This window comes from Mustela nivalis, assembly GCF_964662115.1.
Source record: "Mustela nivalis genome assembly, chromosome: 6".
NCBI classification, from domain to species: domain Eukaryota; kingdom Metazoa; phylum Chordata; class Mammalia; order Carnivora; family Mustelidae; genus Mustela; species Mustela nivalis.
Window position 1 is genome coordinate 126,374,827 of NC_139025.1, and position 25,646 is coordinate 126,400,472.

At 36.7% G+C, this 25,646-nt stretch overlaps 1 protein-coding gene across 3 annotated transcripts in view; it reads right to left on the reverse strand.

Moving 5' to 3' along the window:
* The window catches only part of ENTREP2 (endosomal transmembrane epsin interactor 2), a 476,311-nt gene that overhangs the window by 97,054 nt on the left and 353,611 nt on the right, over window positions 1-25,646 (reverse strand). For all 3 annotated transcript variants that reach the window (XM_082736655.1, XM_082736654.1, XM_082736656.1), the window contains exon 3: window positions 24,549-24,659. In XM_082736655.1, the coding sequence (XP_082592781.1) occupies window positions 24,549-24,659 (111 nt within the window). The remainder of the gene's footprint in view (window positions 1-24,548; window positions 24,660-25,646) is intronic.

Below are 25,646 nucleotides of genomic sequence, written 5' to 3' on the forward strand. Positions count from 1 at the left end.
GAGATCTATATGCTGAAAATTATGAAATGCTGTTGGAAAAAATTTTTAAAGGTGTACATAAATGTAGAGATATACCATGTTCATGGATTGAAAGACTCAACACAGAAGGATGTCAGTTCTCTCTAAACTGCTATATAAAATTTATATAATTCCTATTAAAATTTCATCAATATATTTTGGAGACAGAGACAGCACATTCTAAAATATATATGTAAATCACAGCCTACGGAATAGCTAAAACAGTCTTAACAAAAAAGAATAAAGTGAGAAGACTCACTCTACTCAATGTTAAAGCTATTATAGCTACAGTAACCAAGACAGTGTGGTATTGGTAGACACGGTGTCCAGTGACACATAGATTAGTGAGCCAGAACAGAACACAAAGAAGTAAACCCATGCAAATATTCTCAATTGATTTTTTTTTTTTTTAACGTAGATGCAAAAGCAATTTGGTGGAGGAAGGATAGTCTTTTCACTACAGTCTGGAGCAATCAATCACAGGCAAAATAATGAACCTTGACCTTAACACTTCATGCCTTATATAAAAATTGACTCAAATGGGACAATTTTTAAATTTAAAGTGTACACCTATAAAGCTTTTAGGAAAGACATCAGAGAAAAGTGTTCAGATTATAGTTCTTAGTCTTGACACCAAAATTAACATCTATGAAAGGAAAAAAATGAACAAACTGGACCTTATAAATATTTAAACTTTTGTTCTCTGAAGAGGTTGAAGAGCCAAGTTATAGACTGGGAGAAAAAATTTGCAAGCCACATATTTGGCAAAGGACTAATATCTAGAGTATATGAGGAAGTTGCAAAATTCAATAGTGAAATGAATGGACAATGCACAAGAATATTTATTTCACTAAACCACATATAGAGATGTCAGTGAAGCAATTGAAAAGATGTTCAACATCATTAGCCATCAAGGAAATGAAAAATAAGACAAGAACATATCACTACCTACTTACAAAAATGACTAAAAGCAAAGACGATGTGGAGACCCTCCATCACTCATACATTTCTGATGGGAACGTAAAATGATACAGCCACAGTGGAAAACAGTTTGGTAGTTTCTTATAAAACTAAAAATATAATTATCACATGACACAACCATTGCATCTTAGATATTCATCCCAGAGAAATGAAACTGATGATAGCACAAAAACTAGTATGTGAAGGTTCACTGTAGCCTTACTCATCAAAGCCAAAATCTGGAATTAACCCAGATGTCTTCAACAGACAATGGTTCAACAGTAATACATATGTACTATGGAATATGACCCAACAATGAAAAGGAACAAACGACTGACCCACACAATAACTTGGATGAATCTCCATGGAATTATGCTGAATGGAAAAAAAAAAAACTAATTTCACATAGTTATATACTATCATTCCATTTATATAACATTTTGGAATTGACATTTTTAGAAATAGTGGACAGATGAATGGCTGCCAGGATGGGTTGGAAAGGAAGTAGGTATGGTTATGAAGACTAGTAGAGGAATCCCTGTGGTGTTGAAATATGTGGCTCAGTATCTTGATCATGACGTGGATATACAAATGCACACAGGTGACGAAACAGCATGGAACTTAACACACATACTCCAACACCTTTACAGACAGAAAAATGACGATAAGTCAAAACAGGGCAATCTGAATAAGATGGAACTGATTCTATCAATGTTAGTATTGCTGTTGTGATATTGTTGCCATTGGGGGAAACCGGAAAAAGTGTACAATGTCTGCTATTTCTAACAACTTCATGTGAATCTACAAATTTCTTAGTAAAAAGTTTGGTTCAAAAAATTTTAAGTTCTGTATTAACAATCCCAAACCTCCTCTATTTCCATTCTAGAAACAGAGCATTTGTAGGTGATATTCCTATAGATGTTCATTGTGGAGTAGCACCAAATACCAAACAAGTCTTTGTACCCATTTTCACAGGGCTCTTGAGATTTTTCAAATCCACTATTTATAGGGGGTAAAAACAAAGGGTTTGTGGTTATTCTGTTTTATAGAAGTTATCTGATCAATACAGATAGACCTATTCTCCTTGTCCATTTCTAAAATGAGCAGATTAACCTTAGACAATGTCTAAATTTCATTCTTGCTATATAATTCTATATGTTCATTCAACAACTGCAATTTCCAATTCACGTGTTTACACAAAAAGTATTAATGTAGAAAAAGAAACAAGAGGGACTTAATTTGTATTTGTTCCTTTCTCCACACTAGCATGTACGCTTGTGCTTTAAATGCATTTTTAAATCCTTAACAATCAGGTTTAGCCACATTTTTTTTCAAGATTTTGTCTATTTATTTGACAGAGAAAGAGAGCACCAGCAGGCAGTGGGAGAGAAAGAAGCAGGCTCTCTGAGGAGCAGGGAGCCCGACACCGAGTTCGATCCCAGGACCCCGGGATCATGACCCAAGCCAAAGGCAGAGGCTTAACTGACTGATCTGTCCAGGCGCCCAGGTTTAGCCACACTTTGAACCAAAACATTTCATTTCTTTTCCTATCCCCAAAAAACTGCTTTGCAACAATTTAGGAGATGACTGGGTCAGGGATGGAATGAAAATGTGGATAATTGTATAACCCTTTTTGAATTACAAATGCCTACAAAAACAGTGGATGGCAGACACAATTATAAACTGTAAAAAGGGGCACCCAGGTGGCTCAGTGCATTAAGTGTCTGCCTTCTGCTCTAGTCATAATCCCAGGGTTCTGGGATTGAGCCCTGATTTGGGCTCCCTGATCCGTGGGGAGTCTGCATCTGCTTTTCCCTCTCCCTCTGCCGCACCCCAATCAAGCTCACTCTTTCTCTCAAATAAACGAAATCTTAAAACAAACAAGCCTTAATAATGATTTGGTGCCCAAATTAAGTAAATTTGAAGCTGACCTATTGTATTGAATTAACTACATCCCTGCTTCCTCAAGTTAGCCAGGAAAAAGCAAGAGCTGAGAGACTAAACGTAAACAGTTTAAATAAAGGTCTAGATAGTTTTTCAAGTGCCTTAAAATTCATGAGAGAGAACAACACAAAGGCAGATGCATATACAAAGAAAGGCATAACCACTGTGATAACACTCATTGTCCAGTAGCATCAAACACAAAACAAGTCTATGATACAACATCCCCTAGGATGATGAAACACTTGCTGATACTTTGTCCTGACTCCAGAGACAATGCTTGGGTAAGGTGCAGTACACTTTGGTATTTATTCATGGAAGAAAACATCTTCCTTGTTTTCATCATTAATCCATTAACTGTTTTGGGGGGATTTTTTTGGTTTGTTCGTTTGTCTTTTTTTTTTTTTCCTCCTTCCTTTCCTCTCTTCCTCCCTTCTGTCTTTCCTACCTTCCTTCTCTCCTCTTTCCTTTCTTTCTCTTTTTGGTGCCAGAATTTAGGACAAAGGAACATGAACAAAATAAATAAAATAGCCAGGCTAGAGTGGGATGTAGTAAGCAGGGTAGGAGGATGGAGGAAACAAGCAAAAACAGATATTCAGGTAAAGAAGAAATTGTATGTTAATGAGTGGAGCAAGAGAAAATGAATCAAATATGAGAGCTTCCAGTAGAGGTATGCTAGTAAATGTTTAACAACAGACTCTTCAGAACTACATACATGTATAAACTAATTACACATTTTAATAAAACAAAGATTTGTAACAAGCAATTTACAATAAAGATACAAAAATCCACATTTAAGTATACTCTCCATACTTAAATAACTATAAATTCTACATCTATAACTTCAGTTTGACTTGCTATTTCTTTTTTAAAAATGCTATCTTGAGATATAAGTCCAACTTACCTATGCAAAGTGTATGATTCAATGGTTTTAGTTTATTTACAGTTATGTGCAACTATCATCACGGTCAATTATAGATAGTTTTCAATCACCTCAAAAGGAAACCTTATACCCTTTAACTATCAACCTTCTTCCCTCCTTTCTCCAGCCCAAGGCAATCAATAATATACTGTGTATCTCTATAGCATTTTCTTTCTCTCTTTTTTAAAGATTTGTTTATTTACCTGGGGGAGGGGGGAAGGGCAGAGGAAGAAGGAAAGAGAGAATCTTCAGCAGACTCCATACTGAGCATGGAGTTCAGTGTGGGGGCTTGCTCTCATGAACCAAGATCATGACCTGAGCCAAAATCAAGAGTTGGATGCTAAACCAGTTGAGCCACCCAGGTGTCCCTCTATGGAGTTTTCTATTCTAATTTTCATAGAAGAGGAATCATACAATATGCGGTTCTTTTACTTAACATAATGTTTTCAAGGTCCATACATGTTGTAATATGTGTCAGTATTTCATTCCTTTTTTATGACTGCATAATATTCCATGGTATGGATATACCACTGTTCATTTACCCATCTGTCTATTGATGAACACTGTGGTTGTTTTCACCTTTAAGCTATTACGGAAGAATGATGCTATAAACATTCATGTACAAATCTTTGTGTGGACATATGTTTTCATCTCTCTTAGGTATGTATCCAGGAAGGAAATTGCTAGATCATATAGTAACTTTATGTTAATGTAGGTCATATAGTAACTCTATGTTTAATCAGACTCTTTTCCAAAGCAGCTGCCTACCAACATCATTCTCACCAGCAATGCAGAATGGTTCCAATTTCCAAAGAGTTCAGAAGCGTTCCTCCTTTTCTATTTTTTGGAAGACATTGCAAAGAACAGCTATTAACTTTGCAAATGTTTGGTAGAAATAGGCAGAGAAACAACTGCGCCTGCATTACTCTTGGTGGGTAATTTATACTCTTCACTTGTGATAGGTCTGAGTCAATTTAGGTAGTTCGTGTGTTTCTAAAATTTGTCCGTTTCATCTAAGTTATCTGATTGGTTGGTATATAATTGCTCATAGTATTCCTTTATAATCCTTATTGTGTGACAAGCTTGGTAGTTCCTCCTCTCTTTCATTTCTGATTTTATTAATTTAAGTCTTTTTTAAAATTTTTACCCCCATCAAGTTATGTAAAGGTGTGACAATTTTGTTCATCTTTTCAGAGAACAAACATTTGGTTTTGTTGATTTTCTCTACTGATTTCCTTTGTTCCCCCTTATGAATTTCTGCTCTAATCTTTTTTTTTTTTAAGATTTTATTTATTTATTTGACAGAGAGAAATCACAAGTAGTCGGAGAGGCAGGCAGAGAGAGAGAGAGGGAAGCAGGCTCCCTGCTGAGCAGAGAGCCCGATGCAGAACTCGATCCCAGGACCCTGAGATCATGACCTGAGCCGAAGGCAGCGGCTTAGCTCACTGAGCCACCCAGGCGCCGCTCTGCTCTAATCTTTATTATTTCCTTACTTCCACTTGCTTTAGATTTGGTTTCTCCCTCTTTTTCCAGTGTTTTAATATGTAAAATTAGATACTGATTTGGTATCTTTCTTCTAAGCATTTACAACTATAAATTCCCCTCTAAGCACTGCTTTAGCTACATCCCCTAAGTTTTGGTATGTTATTTATTCACTTTCATTCAGCCTTAAGGTTTTTCTGATCTCCCTGTTGATGTCTTTTTTTTTTTTTTTTTTTTTTTTTACCCAATTATAAGGAGTGTTATTTAATTTCCACTTCTTTTTTTTTTTTTTCTTTTTTGGACTATTGGTTTCTAATTTCACTCCACTATAGTCAGAGAACATGCTTTGTATTATTCTGTCCATTTGAATTTATTAAGCTTATGGTCTAGCACATGTTCTATCCTGGAGAATGTTCCATATGCAATTGAGAAGAATATAGAGTCCATTGCTGTCAGGCACTGTGTGTTATAAATATGTGTAAGGTCTAGAGTGTTGTCCAAATTTTCTTCTTTCCTGTTGCTCTTTAGTTTACTTGTCCTATCCATCATTGTAAAGCCTGGTGTTGAAGCTTCCAACTATTATTGTTGAATCATCTGTTTCATTATGTCAGTTCTTTTGCTTCATATGTTTTAGTGTTTTGTCATTTGGCACATACATGTTTAAAACTATCATATCTTACTGTTGTGTAGATATTTTAATCATTATAAATTATCCCTCTTATCTGTAGCAAAATTCATTATCCATTTTTATCCATTATTCATTATCTATTTCTTGCAAAATTCATTATCTATTTTTATTACTCAAATAAATCAGCTTACGAATAAATGCCCGATTGTCACTTTTGTATAAGTTAGCTGATTCGATGAAAGCAAAATAACAAAGACCTTTGGAGCTTTACCTGACATGAGCAACTTCTTTGCTAAATCATATAACTACTTTTGGATAGTAGAAGAATATGTCCTCATCTTTTTTTTTTTCATTTATTTATTTTCAGCATAACAGTATCATTATTTTTTCACATCACCCAGTGCTCCATGCAATCCCTGCCCTCTATAATACCCACCACCTGGTACCCCGACCTCCCACCCCCCCGCCACTTCAAACCCCTCAGATTGTTTTTCAGAGTCCATAGTCTCTCATGATTCACCTCCCCTTCCAATTTACCCCAACCCCCTTCTCTCTAACTCCCCATGTCCTCCATGCTTTTTGTTATGCTCCACAAATAAGTGAAACCATATGATAATTGACTCTCTCTGCTTGACTTATTTCACTCAGCACAATCTCTTCCAGGCCCGTCCATGTTGCTACAAAAGTTGGGTATTCGTCCTTTCTGATGGAGGCATAATACTCCATAGTGTATATGTCCTCATCTTTTTGTGCTATATTCAATGTAATGGCTATAGACACAACACACTTTTATGTTTAATCTGCACTACTAATGTTTTTTCCACTACTTCCTTAATTCTATTCTTTCTAACTCCAACCCAGAGTTGGAGTACTATCGTGCATGAGGCAAATCCAGCCCATGGCCTGGTTTAATATAGTTTTATCACAACACAGCCATACCCATTCATTGACTTATAGTCTATGACTGATTTTTGGGCTACAGTGGCAGAATGGAATAGTTGCAACAGACATCATCTGCCCTACAAAGCCTGAAATATTTACTATTTATCCTCCCCCCCAAAACAAAACAAAACAAAACAGCCTATACGTGAATCAGCAAGCTAACAGATAAAGCCCTGATTTTTAGTCTTTGCTGATTTCTAAGATACCTTACTCAAATTAACACTGAAGTGCTAAATAAAATCAGCAAGAACCGAGACAGACTGATCATCTTTCTGTGTCTGATAAACTATAATTATGACTTTAAAACGGTAAAAGTTCAAACACATGGATGTTTAACATTCTAAATAAGCGTTCCAAGAAAGAGAATTCAATGTTTTAGTAAAAGCAACATGATTTAAAAAAAAAAAAAAAAAAAAAAAGCCCTACTCCCGCCATGGCCAATTTCCAGCTACCAACAAGACATCAGGGGAAGCAGAACTATGAGGAGAAGCACAGAAGCACACATAGGATGGTTAATTTTACACATCAGCTCGAGGTGCCCAGATTAAACATTATTTCTGGGTCTGTGAGGCTATTTCTGGGTAGGATTAGCATTTGAATCAGGGACTCAGTAGACTGTCCTTCCCAATGTGTGTGGACATCATCCAATCCACTGACTGCTGGAATAGAACATAACGTGGAAGGAGGGATTTGTCCCTTTTTTCCTGCCTCGTTGTTGAGCTGGGACATCCTACTTCACCTTCTCTGGTCCTTGGACTGGGGTTTACACTGTAGGCTCCCCTGCTTCTCAGGTCTTCGGACTCAGACTGAATGATACTACTGGCTTTCCCTGGGTCTGTGGTTTGCAGACAGTAGATCATGGGACTTCCCAGCCTCCCAGTAGATCATGGGACTTCCCAGCCTCCACAATCAGGTGAGCCAATTCCTCATAACAAGTCTCTTCATATACAATAAATTTCACATACATAATAAATTAATCTTTCTTTCTGCACAGGTATGCATGTATATATGTGTTGACCTTCAATACTGCAGGGGTTATAGGCGCTGACACCCTGAACAGTTGGAAATCTGCACGTAACTTCTGATTCCCCCAAAACTTAACTGTTAATAGCCTACTGTTGGACTGAAAGACTTACCAATAACATGAACAGTTGATTAACACATATTTTGTATGTCATATGTATTACAGACTATTCTTGCAATAAAGTAAGACAGAGAAAAGAAAATACTATCATGAAAATTTCAAGGTAGAGAGAATACATTTACAGTACTGTACTGTATGAAAAAAAAATCCATGTATAAATGGACCCATGCAGTTCAAACCTGTGTTGTCTGAGGGTTGATACTTATCTCCCACTGGTTGTGCTTCTCTGGAGAAACCCACTAATATACACATAATACAGTATTTCTATCATAAAGGATGTAATGAATGTAAAAAACCTCAAGACCACATGCTTGATGTGGCTGCAGAAGAGCTCCCATTTCTTACGAAACTACACACTGCTTTCACTTTTCTTTGCCCTGACATATAAGTCATGGTTTAGGTTCCTTGAAATTCTTCTCTATACAGGAAAGGATTTCCCATGTTTTTAATGACTGAGTATGACCAAAATTAAAGGAGACATATTCTTTACCTCCACTGTCTGTTGTTTCTTTTCCTTTTTTTCTTTTTTTAACTATAAGTACTATTCTAAAGTTAAAATGCTATGTAAATAAATGTATTTATTTTTAAAAAGTGGTGAATGTTGAATATGTTATCTTGTTTTTAGTAGAATGTATTTAATTGTAATTTATATCAGTTAATTTTTAATAATAGCTACAGCCAGATCACAAAATCTGATCATTTAATAAGCCATTCTCCCAAATGGCTAGCGTGCTGTTCAAATTTTCTTCTTCCCTGCTGATCTTTTGTTTAGGTTTCCTATCCATCATTTAAAAGGTGGTGATGAAGCTTCCAACTATTATTGTTGAATCAACTGTTTCATTATGTCAGTTTTTGCTTCATGTGCTTTAGTAACATCCAGCATACCCTTCCTTCAGGAGCTACTTCTGCATCCAAATGAAGGAATCAGTTCCTAGGAAAATCATCATCCCTTCTGTATCTCCTCGGTGGACTTAGAAGTAGGATAAGGTGGAAATTATAATTCTCAAATGCATCATGCCTTCTTCCTTTGCTACGAAATGCTTTTCTTTCATCCCCTGTTCTCCTGGGTTCTGTGAAATATTCTTTGCTCATTACTTTAAGAAAAAGAGGCTGTCCTCTGGCTTCACCCACCAGAAATCATGCATCATACCTGGGAGGCACGCATGAGGGGGAGCCTGAAATCAAGCTCTCCAAAGAGAAATACAAACATACAAGGAAGAAGAAGGTAGTGATCTGCTTCCCATCAAAACAATTGCCCAGGTGTCATATCTCCTGAGGCCAACATTTTACTTTGTTCTTGGGGTTATAGGTACATAACACAAAACCTGGGCAGACACTAGAGATGTCCAATTAGTGTGCAGATAACAGGCACAGCAGGATCAGGGATAGCCAGGCTCTCCAGCTGACAAGGATAGATCGCACTGTCTCTGCAGTGTGATGAATCTAATTAAAAAGGACTTAAGGTCAGAAAAACGGTGGTATAGTCCTGGGTGAACACAACATACTCATGTTACTGTTTACTTACAGGGAAAGATACATGCTTGATGTGGCTGGAGAAGAGCTCCCATTTCTTACGAAACTACACACTGCTTTCACTTTTCTTTGCCCTGACATATAAGTTATGGTTTAGGTTCCTTGAAATTCTTCTCTGTACAGGAAAGGATTTCCCATGTTTTCAATGACTGACTATGACCAAAATTAAAGGAGGCATATTCTTTACTTCCACTGTCTGTTGTTTCTTATCCTTTTTCATTTTTAACTATAAGTACTATTCTAAAGTTAAAATGCTATGTGAAAAAAAGAACTGTTTTCATGATTTGCCCGTGGTTACGAGCACAGGATGACTGATGCCAGCACCTGCTAGCTCTATGACTTAACTCCCAAGGTCTCAATTTCCTTACCTGCAAAGTGGAGATTAAATAGCACCTGTCCCCTCTTCACAGCTGTCAGGAGAAAATGAATGAACATATATAATGTGCTCAGAGCAGTGCCTTCAACATAGTAAGTGCTCAAGAAAGCAATCATTGCATAACAATTAGTACTAGCTTTGCATAAAAAATATCAAAGAGCACATTTCAAGCTTATACCTAAATACATATTAAAATGAGTAAAAATATACTTTTTATGAACTCTTGCACTTAAATTTCTAGTTTCTGTGGCAATACTGAATAGGAAAAATAGGAATACTGAATAGGAAACAGAGGAAACAGAGATTGTTTGTCTTCTTAAAAAAAATGTGTACCTGACTATGTTTAAATTTACCAAAAACAAGGAAAAAAAAATGCAGTTCATTCTGGTCACATCTGTGATAGCAAAACAATGGACATGAACTTGCTGCCTCTGAGCACAGATGAACATGGCACACTACGGGGCAATGCACAAAGCTGCCTTTAAAAGAAGGAGGGACCCCCTTGATATAGTTGACCAACATGTGTGTTAGGGGTGCCAATACCCCCCACAAAGCCCCAAATCCCCCAAATGGGGAACTTTTGACTTCCCCAAAACTTTACTACTACTGTTGACCAGAAGTCCCACCAATAATAGGAACAGTTTATTAACACATATTTTATATGTTCTATGAATGATATATTGTATTCTTATAATAAAATAAGCTAGAGAAAAGATGTTATTAAGAAAATCACAAAGAAGAGAAAGTACATTTACAGTACTGAATCTATCAAATAAAATCCATGTATAAACAAACGTATGCTGTTCAAGGGTCAATTGTGTATTTCCACAGTAATGTGTGAAATAATATCATTGAGTAGGGAAATGAGACAAAAGTATGTAAGTTTATTTAAAAATATATATATGAGGGGCGCCTGGTAGCTCAGTCGATTAAGCGTCTGCCTTTGGTTCCGGTCATGATCCCAGGGTCCTAGGATGGAGCCCCTGCATCAGGCTCCTCGCACAGTGGGGAGTCTGTTTCTCCCTCTTCCTCTGTGCCTGCCCCCCATGCTCCTGCTCTCTTTCTCTAATAAATAAAAAACCTTTTTAAAAACCTATAATAAAAAACCTCTCTGTGCATACACGTGTACACATAGATGGCTCATTAATATATATGCACACAAAGAGATTTGATGGGTCATAAAGTAATCATGCAGGGTGGCAGGGAGTGGGAGGCAGAGAGTGAGAAAAGAACTTTCATTTTTATCCTAATTTATGTATTGCTTACATCTTCTATAATAAGAACTATTAATATTTTATTTCACATTAAAAAAGGAAAACAGCATCTTTTCATTTAAGACAAAACACTTATCAACACACATAATGCATCACATTATGATGATCTGCATTTGAAGAGCATTCTGTTATGCTTTCATTGAAAAGCGATGTAAGAAACAACATACAGAGTTGTCAATCACTGTGTTGTACACTTGAAACCAATGTAACATTGTGCAGCAAGTGCCGTTCCATACAAACATACATTCCTTAAAAAAAGCAAGAAAAGTGTGAAATGAAATCCAGAAACTCTGCAGGATGAACCGAAAAAAGAAGGGCCCAAAGATTTTTAAGATTTCATTTATTTATTTGACAGACAGAGACCACAAGTAGGCAGAGAGGCAGAGAGAAAGGGGGAAGCAGGCTCCCCGCTGAGCAGAGAGCCCGATGCGGGGCTCGATGCGGGGCTCGATCCCAGGACCCTGAGATCACAACCCGAGCCGAAGGCAGAGGCTTAACCCACTGAACCACCCAGGCGCCCCGGGCCCAAAGATTTTTAAATGAAAGTCTGATGCTGTCATCATTTATTGTACAAGCAGTGTCAAATGAAACAAAACGTGATGAGGCATTTTAAAAGGCTTTCGAAAACCAACAGTGCTTTTCCTTGTAATTAACCTAAAAGGGCGTGTTGACTTAAAATCCCAAAATGATTTTTTTTACCTTCCTTGGGGGCTCTTAGGAAAAGAGCAACGGGGAGACATTCACTGCTTGATGACTCACTCACTCACTCACTCACACGCGCTCTGGGCCAGGAATGGCACCAGGCCCTGGACCTATGACAAACCGAACCCAGATGTGGGTTTTCCCGTCTGCTGCCTTGCCAAGTAGGAAATGATGGGTAGAGAGGCCAGTCTCTGGAGGAAAAGAGAATGCCCTTAGGAAAGACGAACACAGGTGGGGGGCCTCTCAGATAGGGTGATCCAGGAAGACCTCTCTGTGGTCATGCCACCTACTCTGGAATCTAGAGGATGAGGAGGAACCTCCCGTGCAGAGGACACAGCCCACAGGAGCAGCCCCAAGGGATAAAGAGCCTGGATCTCCCCTGGCTGGGACAGAGCAGTGTGGGGAGCATCCCAGGAAAGCTGGGGGAAGGAGAGGGAAAGCCCAGGGACAGCGTGGGGACTATGGGGGTCCACCATATTAAGAAGCGGTGGGGAAGGGAGTCATACCAGGGTAAGCTCTACGGGAGGGTGGGGGGATTTAAGGACCACCACAAGAAGCTGTAGCAGAACAGAGAAGGGGGCGCTTAGAGAAAGAATGGGGAGCTGGGGCAGGACATCACAAGAGGCTGCATGGAGGAGGAGCAGGGCAGGAGGGCTCCAAAGGAATAGGAAGCAGGAGGGGCCAGATCAAAGAACTCACAGGCCACAAGGAGGCCTTTCTGCACAGCATTTTACGTTCAATGGAAAGCATATGATTGAATTTATACTTTAAGAAGCTCTTCATACAAAAATTTATGAATGGATTTGAATCCAACACACTGGGAAAATACCCAGACACACACACACACACACACACACACACACATAGTTAGAAGACACACACTCTCATGCCGTAGTATTAGAAGTTAACAGTAAAAGGATAACAGAGGAAAAAAAAATGTCCAGGTACCTAGAAAGTTAGGAACATAAATTTAATGAATGCTTAAACAGCAAGGCAAAATTAAAGTTCTAATTTCATTGTTATTCAGTGAGACTCGATGACACCACTGTGTACCTTTGTGTCTCAACTATGAAAGGGAGCAAATGAACAAATTATTCCTTGGGAAAGTAGAAGAGGTTAATAAAATAAAGCACGGTCAACAAAACAACTCAAAAGAGTAATCTTAAGAAAACTAGCAGCTGGTTCTTTGAGGGAAAACAATTTTTAAAAAAGATAAACTTTGAATCAAAGGAGAGGAAACATTTTAGCTTTAGAAATCAGAGAAGAGGGGTGCCTAGGTGGCTCAGTGTGTTAAGCCTCTGCCTTTGGCTCAGGTCATGATCTCAGGGTCCTGGGATTGAGCCCCACATCGGGCTCTCTGCTCAGTGGGGAGCCGGCTTCCTCCTCTCTCTCTGCCTGCCTCTCTGCCTACTTGTGATCTCTGTCAAATAAATAAATAAAATCTTAAAAAAAAAAATCAGAGAAGACATCAACCAAAAGGTTTTTAAAATGATAACAGCCTTGCTGAGGTATAAACCACACACTATTCACCTACTTACGTAAAGCTGACAATTCATTAGTGTTTAGTATCTTGACAGAGCTGTAGAGCCACAGTCAATTTTAGGACATTTTTATCACTCCAAAAATAAACCTTAAACTCTGCCAATGTCCCCATTTTCCTTCATGCCTTCCAGCCCTAGGCAACCATGAATTTACTTGCTATGTCTACAGATTTGCTAAAAATTTATCTTTTAATTAGAAAAGAACATGACCTTTAGATTTCTAACAATACAACAGATGAAATACACAATTTTAGAAAGATACATATTAACAAAAATTACCCCAAACAACATAAATAACACAATGAACCTATAAAAATATTTAAAAGAAGTCAAATCCACTCCCCAAAATGTAACAAACTGGCATAATTCCTAGGTTATTTTTCAATGGTTTCAGGACACAGATTAAACCACATGCTTCCAAGTTCATTCCAGGCAGGCCAAATGATTCCAATTCAAAAACTGGACAAGGCTGTGGCTAAAGGTAAATTTTGGGTCAATCTCAAGTATGAATTTAGGCATACAACGCTTCAATAAAATATTAGCAATTTGAAAGCCACATAATATGTATGCCTCAGAAGCGCCCCGGACCGAGGAGGGCCTATTTCCATAATGCAAAGCTGGTTCAGCATTAGGAAATCTATTAATGCAAATCACGACATTAATAAACTAAAAGGGGAAAGCTGTATGATCAGCTTCACAGATGTTGAAAGATGATGATAAAATTTACATGCATTCTTGATTAAAATAAAAATCTTAAGAGAGCCAGGCAAGATGGAAGTGCCGTGAGTTATTAAGGGCACCTTTCTCGTAAGCTGACAGCAAACATTAGGCTAAATGGTGACTCCTTGGGTCAACCCCATTCACTTTGAACCAGCTTGAAAGTCAGCCAAAAAATGTGGTATTAAAAAGGTCTCTTTTATTAGTCAAACTTTTCCCCTTGTAAATCCTCATTGGGATTGGGAATTAACAGATGACACAGGGTTTGGTCTGATCCAGATTTCCCTGGGACAGTGACCTGTAAATTCTAACTTATTTAGTCCCTGCTTTCTTGGACACTATAGATCGAGGTGGAAATGCTCTGTCTGCCTCAATCGCCCTTGCAGGAGTCCAACTGATCAGGAAAGCTCTGCATTGGTAGGCAGGACTTGGCTTCTGGCTACAAACATGTTATAAAAATTATATTATATATATATATATATTATTATATAAAAATTGTATTCTTATAAAAATTATATTTTTATAAAAATTATATTTTATATATTATTATATATTATTACATTACATTATATATTTTATTATTATATTATATATTATTATATTATTAAAAAAGGCTTCTTAGAGTCAGAGTAGAACCTGAACTTCTGGGATAGCAGTACACAGCTTGGAAGATGATGGGCAAGGGAAGCTGCTGAGCCTCCTGATGATGGGAAGATTCTCTCCCTTCCCTCTGTTCTGTCTCCTCCCCTGTGTCTTTCTATGAAGCTCAATGGTCAGATTACAAGCCTACTTCATTGCAGGCTACTGAATGCCAACTGAAAACTGCATCAGTGTAAAAAGCCAAGAAAAAATACACAAGCTGTAAATATACATCATAAAGGGACAACACTCTTACTTTCACAGCTACAGGGCAGTCCATATGGACAAAAAAAGATACCCTAGAAAAACTTTTAGATTGAATAAAGAAGTTCTAGAAAACAAACAAAAATTAATAGCATTTCTCCTTCTGGAAAGAGAGGTGAATCTTTTTCTATCCCTCTAAGTACCACTAGGAAAACCCTGGATATTATGTATCAAATGTATATCAAAAGACTAGAAAGTATAAAGACAGACTGGTTAGGAACCTCAGAACCCAGGGAAGGGAAAAGCAATGAGTTTCCTGGGTTTTCTTTTTGCCTCATGGATCCTGTAGCTGGAGATGAAGACAGAGAGCACCCGCCCCCAGCCACCCCCAACTCCCACGACGTTGAGGGAGACCACATGGAGAGCTTGGGCTTCCACCTCATTGGGCAATAGGAGGTGCCATCTCTCCTCCCTCAGGTCAAGTGGTCACCACATAGCAATCATGAGGCCACCTCCCCACCCCATGTCAATATAAGCCACCTGGGGATCAGTGATGAGGCATTCCCACCCACCCTTCCCAGCCAGGCAGGTACCAGTGGAGGCCCATGGAGGCTGGGGAAGTGCCAACTCTTGTCCTCACCCAGGAGAAAACCATTAATAGGATAGCTAAATTAATAGGTAGGTAAAGAATTCTTACACTTAACACCCAAAGCATGATCCATAAAAGCAAAAATTGATAAATTAGACTTCATCAAAATTAAAAACTTTTGCTCTGCCAAAGACCCCATTAAGAGGATGAAAAGGCAAACTGTAAACTGGGTTAAACATTTGCAAAGTCCATCTTCAATGAAGGACTAGTATCTAGAATGTAAAGAAATCCTAAATCTCAACAGTATAAAAAAATGGGTAAAAGATATGAGATGTGACCAGACACTACACCGAAGGAAAAGCTGTTTGCCACTGTTATTCATCAGGGAAGCACAAATTAAAATCACAAGACATCACTCCAAAGCATGAGAATGGCTCAAGTGAAAATAGGTGACAACCTCCAATGCTGGTGAGGATGCAGAGAAACTGGAGCTCTCGTACACTACTGGCGGGAAAGTAAAATGATATTGACAACCCAGAAAACAGCATGGCAGGTCTCAAAAAAATTAAACAGGTGTCTGTCGTACAACCCAGCAATTGTACTCCTGGGCATTTATCTCAAAGAAATAAATTATGTCCACACAAAACCTTAACGTCAATGTTCACAGCAGCTTTATTTGTGATAGTCAGAAAATGGAATTAGTGCAGACGTCCTCCCACAGGTAAATGGTTAAAAATGGTTAAGCCAACTGTAGTATATCCCTACAGTGGAATCCTGCTCCACGGAGGAAATAGGAAGAAACTCCTGGTATGTAGCAGCAACCTGAATGAATCTCCAGAGGATTATGCTGAGTGAAAAGAGCCAATTCCAAAAGGTTACATACTGTACGATTCCACTTATGTAACATTTTGGAAACTAAAAAAAAAAAAAAAAAAAAAAAAAAAAGAAAGTAATAGAAACGGAGTATTCTAAGGGACTAGTGGTTGCCCGTGGTTAAGAAGGGAGTTGGGGTGGAAGGGAAGTATGGTCATGAAAACAACATGAGGGACCTTTATGGTGGTAGGAACGTTCTGCATCTTGACTGTTAACAGTGTAAAGTAACCCAGTAACATGCTAGCAATGGGGGAAACTGGGAAAAGCTACACAGATCTCTCCATATAATTTCTTGCAACTGTTTCCAAACCCATGATTATCTCAAAATGAAAAGTTTAATTTTTTAAAAAATCAATAGTTTTCCTATATTATAGCAATAAGCAATTATAAAAAATAATAAAGAAAAATACCCTCAACATTAGCATCAAAAACTGAAAAAAAACTAGAAAAAAAGTTAATATAAAATGTTTAAGCCCTTTATGAAGGAAGTTGTAAGACTTCCTTCAAGACACGAAAGACCTGAAAACAGGAGTGAAAGAATCCCTTTCTTGATAAGAAGACTTGATCTTTACACAGATCTCAATTCTTTCCAAAGATACCTACCTATATGTTCAATTCTTCTTCTATGAAAAAAAGCTCAATCTCCCTGATAACCAGGGTATACAAATTAAAATAATGAGATTTCATTCTTCGTCCTTCAGACTGGCAAACATTTTCATTTTTTAATATAACCCTTTCTGGAAGGCAGTATCTATAAAAAGTTGTAATGCATTCACCCTTCGGGCCATCAGTGCAAATCTGAGAAAATGTCCTACATAAATACACACAGACTTGTCCCCAGATTTATTTGTAAGACAATGAGTTCCAGCATTATTCATGACATTAGAAGTTAGAGACCATGTAAGTGCCTTGCAGTTAGGGGCCTGTTAAATAATGTATACAAATTGCATCCATAGAATCTAATGCAGGAATCCAAAAGACAGACTAGATATGAGGCTATTTCTCAATTTTATACACAGAAATTTCCATAAAGGTACCTGCTGACCTAAGGTATTAAAGAGGACTTTTTATACTTCTGTAGTTTTGAAATTTTTCAATGGACCTATTTCTTTGATAGTTTGAAGCATCAAATAAATAAAATAGTTGCATTTCTGGAAAAATACAAAAGAAAGGAAGCAAAATAGACGATATAAAGCAGTATGAATGCAAATAAAATAAATAACATAATGTTAGTATAGGTATTTTTAAGACAATTCAATGCATTACTTCATATTAATAAATATGTAAAGGCCAATATAATGAAAAAAATGTTAATAATACAGAATTGTCAAAAGCTTAGAAAGAAATAGAAAAAAGCTGGAAAACTATGTCAAATAACTATTTGATAAAATAGTGCTGGACTAGGGAATTACACATTTAGGTGTCAATATCCATCAAGTAATGGAAAATTCCTTAGATTTCATTTATTCAACTAAATGGAATGGTTGAACTTCATAAGTGAAATTATGAAAATCTGAAATTGAAAAATTAAATTATGAAATTGCTATACTCCAGAAACAAAGTATGGAAGGGTAGGAGAAAAATGAAAACTATAAATTAATTGCATTTATGAATATGAAAAATCATAAATATCAGCAGATAGAATCTAGTAGTATTTTCAAAGATTATGGGGATTTCATTCTAATTATGTTCCATGTTTCTTAATTTTGAGAATCTATTAATATAATTTATCATACCAATACATCAAAATAAAAATATATAATCTTAACAGATGTCCAATAAAACTTGGTAAAACTTAACTTCAATTTTATTTTTAAAGGGCTCTTAGTAAAATATGAATAGAACATCATCACCTTAACATTACAAAATGGCTATTTGAAACCATCTCTTACCATCATATTTGAAGTAAATAATTATATTCAGCAACAAAAAGTAGACAATGAAACACCATTAATATCTAATGTTATTTTGATAATTTTAGACAAAATAATGAGTTGGGATAACAAGTACAAACACTGGAAAGCAGAGACAATATTATAATTACTTTTCCTGACAGACTATAAATAAAAGACTTAATTGTACATTCAATGGCATATACTATTAAATATACATAATAAAAAATCACTGAATGTCTTACATATCACTAGGGACCTCTTGCAATATAAAATAATAATTTTTAAAAATGCACTCATCAGAGCAACAAGTTATTTAAAATATCTAGCACTAAACTTTAAAAGAAATATGTATGGTCTGCATGTGTATTTTTTAAAACTGTAAAAACATAATGGTATTTATAGCAAAATAAATGCAAGATCTATGAAATACATAAATATTAAAAAATTAAGCCCTAAAATTCTGGGAGCAAAATGGGAAAACTCTGTATAATTTTGGAGGGGGAAATGCTTTTCTAGGTAAAACATATAAGCCAGAAATCATATAAATATGATTTATATATACACGAGTTAAGCAATTTGAGTTTATGAAATTTCCACACAAGAAAGAATACTGAAAAAAGCAAAAAAATGAATGACAAACTATGAAAAATATGTGTCTGTTACACATATGACCGTGAGCAGATTCCTTAATAGAGGAAGTGCATTTATAAATCAATTATGAATAGCAACAACCTCAAAGAGAAATAGACAACAAAAATGAACTGGCAATTAGCAAATAAAGAAATCCCTTCCAAACAAACGTAGAAGATGCTTAACTTCACTTTTAACTAAAGAAATGCAAGTTACTATTAAGATCTTATACTTTTAGCAGATTGGCAAAGACCACATATAATTCTGATGACACACAGAAGTTTGCATGGGTCTGGATAATTGAGTCCTGTTGGTGAGAGTCTGGCGTCCTATCTTTGGAAGTTAATTTAGGAATAACATTCTAAATTTAAAGTGCACTCTGATTTTGACTGAAAGGACACTCTTAGTAATTTTTTCTCTAGGTCTACATGTACCTTCTTCTCTGGTTGGCCACTGTTCCCTTTACACTCAGGTCAGTTCCCACAGCAGTAGCCCTAGCTATTCTATTGGTTGAGTAATTAATGTGCACAGAGGGTAATCTTCTCTGCCATGTTTGTTTTAGCAGAACACTAGAAACATCCCTAACCTGTCCTTCATTAAGTGGTGGTTAAATAAATTATCCTGCATCCATCCATCCAGTGGAATTCTCTGCTGCTCTTTATTTAACAGCTGGGCAGATCTCCAAGTGCTGTCACATAAATGTTGCCAAGCCACAGGGCTGGCTGACAAAAGCCACCTAAATAATGATGTATCACATAGACTCCCCATGTATGTAAAAATGATAATATGCAAAATAAATGTACAAAATGTCTGGCTTCCAAAAAATTCCTGGAAGGGGGTGGGAGTTTGGAATAGAAAAATATATATATACACACGAGAGAATATGAGTTAATTTTTAATTATGCATAGGAAAAAGAGAAACACACATACAGATATGGAAATGTACTAGATAACATAAAGGAAAACAAAAACTGCACTGAAGGATTTACAAGAACAATTTGGAGAAACTAAAACACAAACAATGCTCCTGAATGGGAAAACATGCTATTGTTAACCCATCAACTCTCTCCCAAGGCAATCTGTAATTTTAATGTGATTCCAGTTCAACTCTCAAATCTATTCCTTTTGAGTCTTGACAAACCCCCCCACCACCAAATTTTAAACTGTTCTGGAAAACTAAGCTTCTATATTTTTTAAAAGTAGATTAAAGTTTGGAATGGGGGCTGCCTGTGTGGCTCAGATGGTGAAACTTCTTATTCCTAGTTTCAGCTCACGTCATGATCTAATGGTTGTAGGATCAAGCCCCATGTGGGGCTCTGTGCTCAGAGTGGAGTCTGCTTCAGATTCTCTCCCCCTCCAACTCACTCTCTCTCTCACTCAAATAAATAAAATCTTAAAAAAAGATCTGGAATGGGGGTGTGGATAAGGCTTGTCCTACCAGTTGTAAAAAAAAAAATATATATATATATATAATATAAAATACATATAAATATATATATATACATATAGACTCTCTTTATATATGTGTGTGTGTGTGTATATATATATATTTCCCTCTACACACACACACACACACACACACACACACACACACAGTTAAAGTAATTAAAGTAATACAGCTCTGGAATATAAAAATAACAAACCTAGAAGGGGGGGAGAATGAAAAGTTCAGTCATAGGCAAATAGACATAAGTAAGCATCAGTCTGCATGTGTACATCAGTCTAGATGTACAGCTAGAGTAGATATTGGTTGTTTTTCAATCACCAAACATTTTTGCCTCCTCCTACCTCAACCCTTCCTAATAATACCTAACTTTGTTTTTGAGGATTATCTCTTGAATCGCCTTGGATTCAGTGTGGCAGGACAGTTAAGTAGCTATCTGTCTTGCCCCGACCAATTAAATGCTCTCTCTCTGGGTTCTCACTCTAGAGCAAATGAGCTGAGATTAAAAACCACTGGAGGGGCCCCTGGGTGGCTCAGTGGGTTAAATCATCTGCCTTCGGCTCAGGTGATGGTCCCAGGGTCCTGGGATCGAGCCCCGCATCAGGCACTCTGCTGAGCAGGGAGCCTGCTTCCTCCTCTCTCTCTCTCTCTCTGCCTACTTGTGATATCTGTCTGTCAAATAAATGAATAAATTAATTAATAAAAAAACACTGGAATTGTTTACTTCTGCAGAACAATACCCTGGGGAGTTGAGGGTTCCTGCAGCAGGCCCCCTACTCTGGCCCCCACTTCTGCATCCACAGAGACCTCTTTAGAACCAGCCAGTTTCCAAGTCTAAGCTTTAGCCCTCTTGGTCTTTCTACAGAACTTGCCATCTTTGCAATAAATAGCTATGGCTTTGTCAGTTTCTGTAGCTTTGCCATCAAAGAACTCTTAGGATTCAGGTGGCATGTCAAATCATCATGGAAATATTAGGTTATTCAGGGGAATTGTTTCAGGAAAATTAGTACTCATTTTGGGGAAGAGTTAAATTCTTTAAATAAATTCCAGAATATGAAAGAGTTAACTATATTTTTAAAAAGGGGGAAAGTAACTTGATCTTGGAAAGAATGTCTTTTTACTGGTTCCAAGATAAGACCACAAAGGAAAACATTCATAGATTTAAATGCACTAAAACTAAAAGGCAAATAATAATCCAGGAAGTATATTTGACGAATACAAGCTGTAGGACTCAAAACCATAAAATGTAAAGATCTCCTAAAAGTCAGCAAGATAGTTAAATCTTAAAAAAAATCTAAAAATGGGTAAAAGCCTCAATCAGTTCATAGAGGAAATATAACTATACTTCCTCTATGTTTTATAGTTATATTTCTTCTGTTTTATATATATATATATATATATATATACACACACACACATATATATACTCACACACATATATACATACATATATGTTGCATATATGCATATACACATATAAATTTATGTATGTATAATTATTATATAAATGAATTACATAATTGCATTTATAAAGAGTTCTTACAAATCATTAAGATAAATACCCCTAAAAATGGGTAAAGGTTATAATCAACTCACTGAAGGAGAAATATAAACGGTACATACACTCATATCCATATATTATTACCTATATATGTATACATGCAGGTACATATATACACTTATGTAATGCAATTATAAATAATTGGTAATATTCAAGGAAGTTCAAATTAAAGCAATGATGTCATTTTATACCTTTTAAATTAGCATAAACTTTAAAAAGTAAGAATTTGCAGTGCTAGCAAAGGGTGTAGCAAGAACACCATTCTCATCTATTGGGATTATAAATTGGTGAACTCTTTTAGCAGGCAGTATGTCAATATGTATCAACTGCTTTAAAGATGTGGATTCCTCATGATCAAGCAAGTTCACTTCTAGGAGCTGTAAAAATATTTTGTGTAGGGACCGTGGCAACCTTCATCCATGCAAAAAGCAGACATTGGTTAAATAAATAATGCTATATTCATCCATACAGAGCAGCCACTACACTTAAAGTTGTAGAAAAGAATTTAAAGTATTATTATATTATAATATATATAACATAATATATGTAATATACTAAATTATACATAATGTTCACAACCAATAAAAAATCAAATTGCAAAACTGCATGGAGAGTTCAGCACATTTAAATGTATGTTAAAGATTGGGAGGGAGACAAACCATAAGTGACTCAATCTCACAAAACAAACTGAGGGTTGCTGGGGGGAGGGGGTTTGGGAGAAGGGGGTGGGATTATGGACATTGGGGAGGGTATGTGCTTTGGTGAGTGCTGTGAAGTGTGTAAACCTGGTGATTCACAGACCCTTACCCCTGGGGATAAAAATATATGTTTATAAAAAATAAAAAATTAATGAAAGCAAAAAAATAAATAAATAAATGTATGTTAAATACGCACATGTTATGTATACATGCACATACATACTCATACACACCTATTATGCACAGAAAATACAGGAAGGACATAATAAACATAGTAATAAAGTGCATTTTCCTTTTTGAATTTTCTGTAGTAATTACATATTTTTTTTGTAACAGGAAAGGAGTATACTTTTGTGCATTTTATGAATCCTATCTTATCTTAGGAAAAGCTCAGGGCAGGCAATATCTACTCTTAATAGGAAACAGAAGTAAAGCTGAGACAGGGAAGGTGATTTGTTCTAAGTCATTAACTACGGGGTTATAAAGCCATGATTTTCATCCTGATTCACTGAGTCCAAATCCCCTACTCTCTCTACTATTCACGCTACACCTCAGCAAGTGACCACACTGATCTTGCTCGGAAATTACTGGCCAAGTATGAGCCTTGGGGTCGGGGGCGGGGGGAAATGGCCAGTCCCTTGCTAGTTGCCAGATGTTAGGATATCCACAGCACCTAGTATTTAGGAACAAGGAGGCTGGCTCAGTTAGGGATAGAAGTTGGCATGTCATCCTTCCTGAGGGTGGTAGGGCTCCAGGTTGTATCAATTCTTAGCCTTCATGAGCAATACTGCAGTACATCAAGGATACTCTGTACATCCTAACTGGATGAAATTTGATCAGTGTGGTCTAGGTCAGCTGAACAGAAAGTAAGTAGCAAGCTGAAGCTCTCACAGTTAGTTTTTGGAACTCAGTAGCTGCCTCTGCATTGAAACTGAACCAAGGGACCCTAGTCCTTCTAGCCTGGGTAGATAAAAACTGGAGAGAGCAGCAGGCTTCCCAACAGCTGCTCCTCTGAACCCAAATGGCATGGCCACAAGAAAAAGAAGCATGGCTCTGCTATGGAGAAGCTTTGGGTAATTCAGGATAGCCCCTGACCTCTCAGAAGTAACAGCCCCAGGCCCAGCAAGTGCACAGGCAGCTGTGAAAGAGAATGGCTCTAAAAGGTAACTGTGTAGTCTCCAAGATTGATCAACAAATACCAGTATCTCGCATCTAGCAGCCATGATCCTATCGGGAGTCAAACTATATAACCCCCACGCTCCTTAACAAATGTGATTGCCCCACCTGGAAGCACATATCTTGGTCCCAGGAGCTAAGTCATGATATGGAATGAAGCTTCTATCCCACAAAGCATTTATTGATCCCTTACAAAGTACACAAAACACTGTCTACCATTCTCCTAGATCTAAAAGATAATCTACTTTTTGAATTGAAAAAAAAAAAAAAAAGTGAACTAAGTTGTTTTGATGCACCCATTATCAAGCTCATATGTATCATGGCACTTACAATCAACTTACACAATTGATTTTTAAAAATTCAGTGGGGACAAAAATCAATGCCACAAATGCCAAAATATAATCTTTGCTAAAGACATTTGCTCTAAAAGCACTACGCCGTGATCCTGAGAAATACCCTTTTAGTAACTGACTTACAAGTAGGCTGAGTTTTAATTTGAGATAATGTTTAGAAATGAACCAACTTAACTCAAATTCCCTATACAATTATAAAACATCAGACTAAATCCAAGGATATAATAAAATTTATTTTTTAAAATTACTTTCAGGCAAAATCAAAGCCTGTGACCTTTTTCAAAAGGTTTGCATTTCATTACTCACCAACTGACAGCCTTCTAGGGAGTTCACTAGCTGAGCATTCTGACAGGAGAGAATTGAACCAGCCAAATTCAGCATTACGCACACTGCAGAGAGCAGCATGAAAAAGGTTATCTGGAAACAAACCAAACAAAAAATGGATTATTCACTTGGAGAAGTTCGAAGGAAAAGTGATTTGGCTTTTAAAAAAGCCTTCAGTTTATCAAATAATTATAAGAGTAACAGTTGTATTTCTTTTTTAAAAGACAGTATCATTTCTCAAAATTTGAATTACATAGTGAAATATTTTAGAGGCTCAACTTGAAAACACTATACATTATATAGGCTCAGAATAGTTTTATATTGTCTCAAAAATAATACATTGTAAATGACTAAAGAAAACCAACAGAAAGTAGTTTATTTATTAGAAAGCCTTTATATTTATTTAAATTTTTATGGAAAATTTCCTACCTATGCAAAACCAGAGAAGAGAGTTTAATGAAGCCCCCACCCCACATACCTATCACCCAGATTCAACAACTAACTAATTCATGGTCTGTTGTGTTTCATTTATACCTTCTCCACTCTAGAACGCTTTGCAGTAAATATCAGACATGATATAATTTCATCCTTTCAGTGTATGTTTCTAAAATAAGACTGTTTTTGAAAACACAGCCAACATAATGTCATCATCTCTAGCGTAACCATTCACTAATATCAAATGTTCAGAGTTCACATTTCCTTAACTATCAGTTTACACGGGATATAAAGGAATTCGTTCCATATAGAGTAAGTAATTGTTTTGCGTCTTTGCAATATTTTTTAGTTGATGGGTTTTCCCACCCATTGTATTTTTTCTTCTATGAAATTTATTGAAGAGACCTGTTACTTTGTTCTTTACTTTGATGTCTCCTCCTATTAGTTAACATTTCCCCATTCTCTGGATTTCTTGTAATTTGGTGGTTAGACATAGAAGTTTGATCAAGTTGAGACTAATAGAAGGCAAATAATGTCTCTGATGTTGGCAGCCGTTCTTAATGATTGCTTAGACCATTAATTTGTTAGGGTTTCCAAAACAGTGCTAGTATAACACCATCATTTCATAGGTCTTTATTCCTAGGG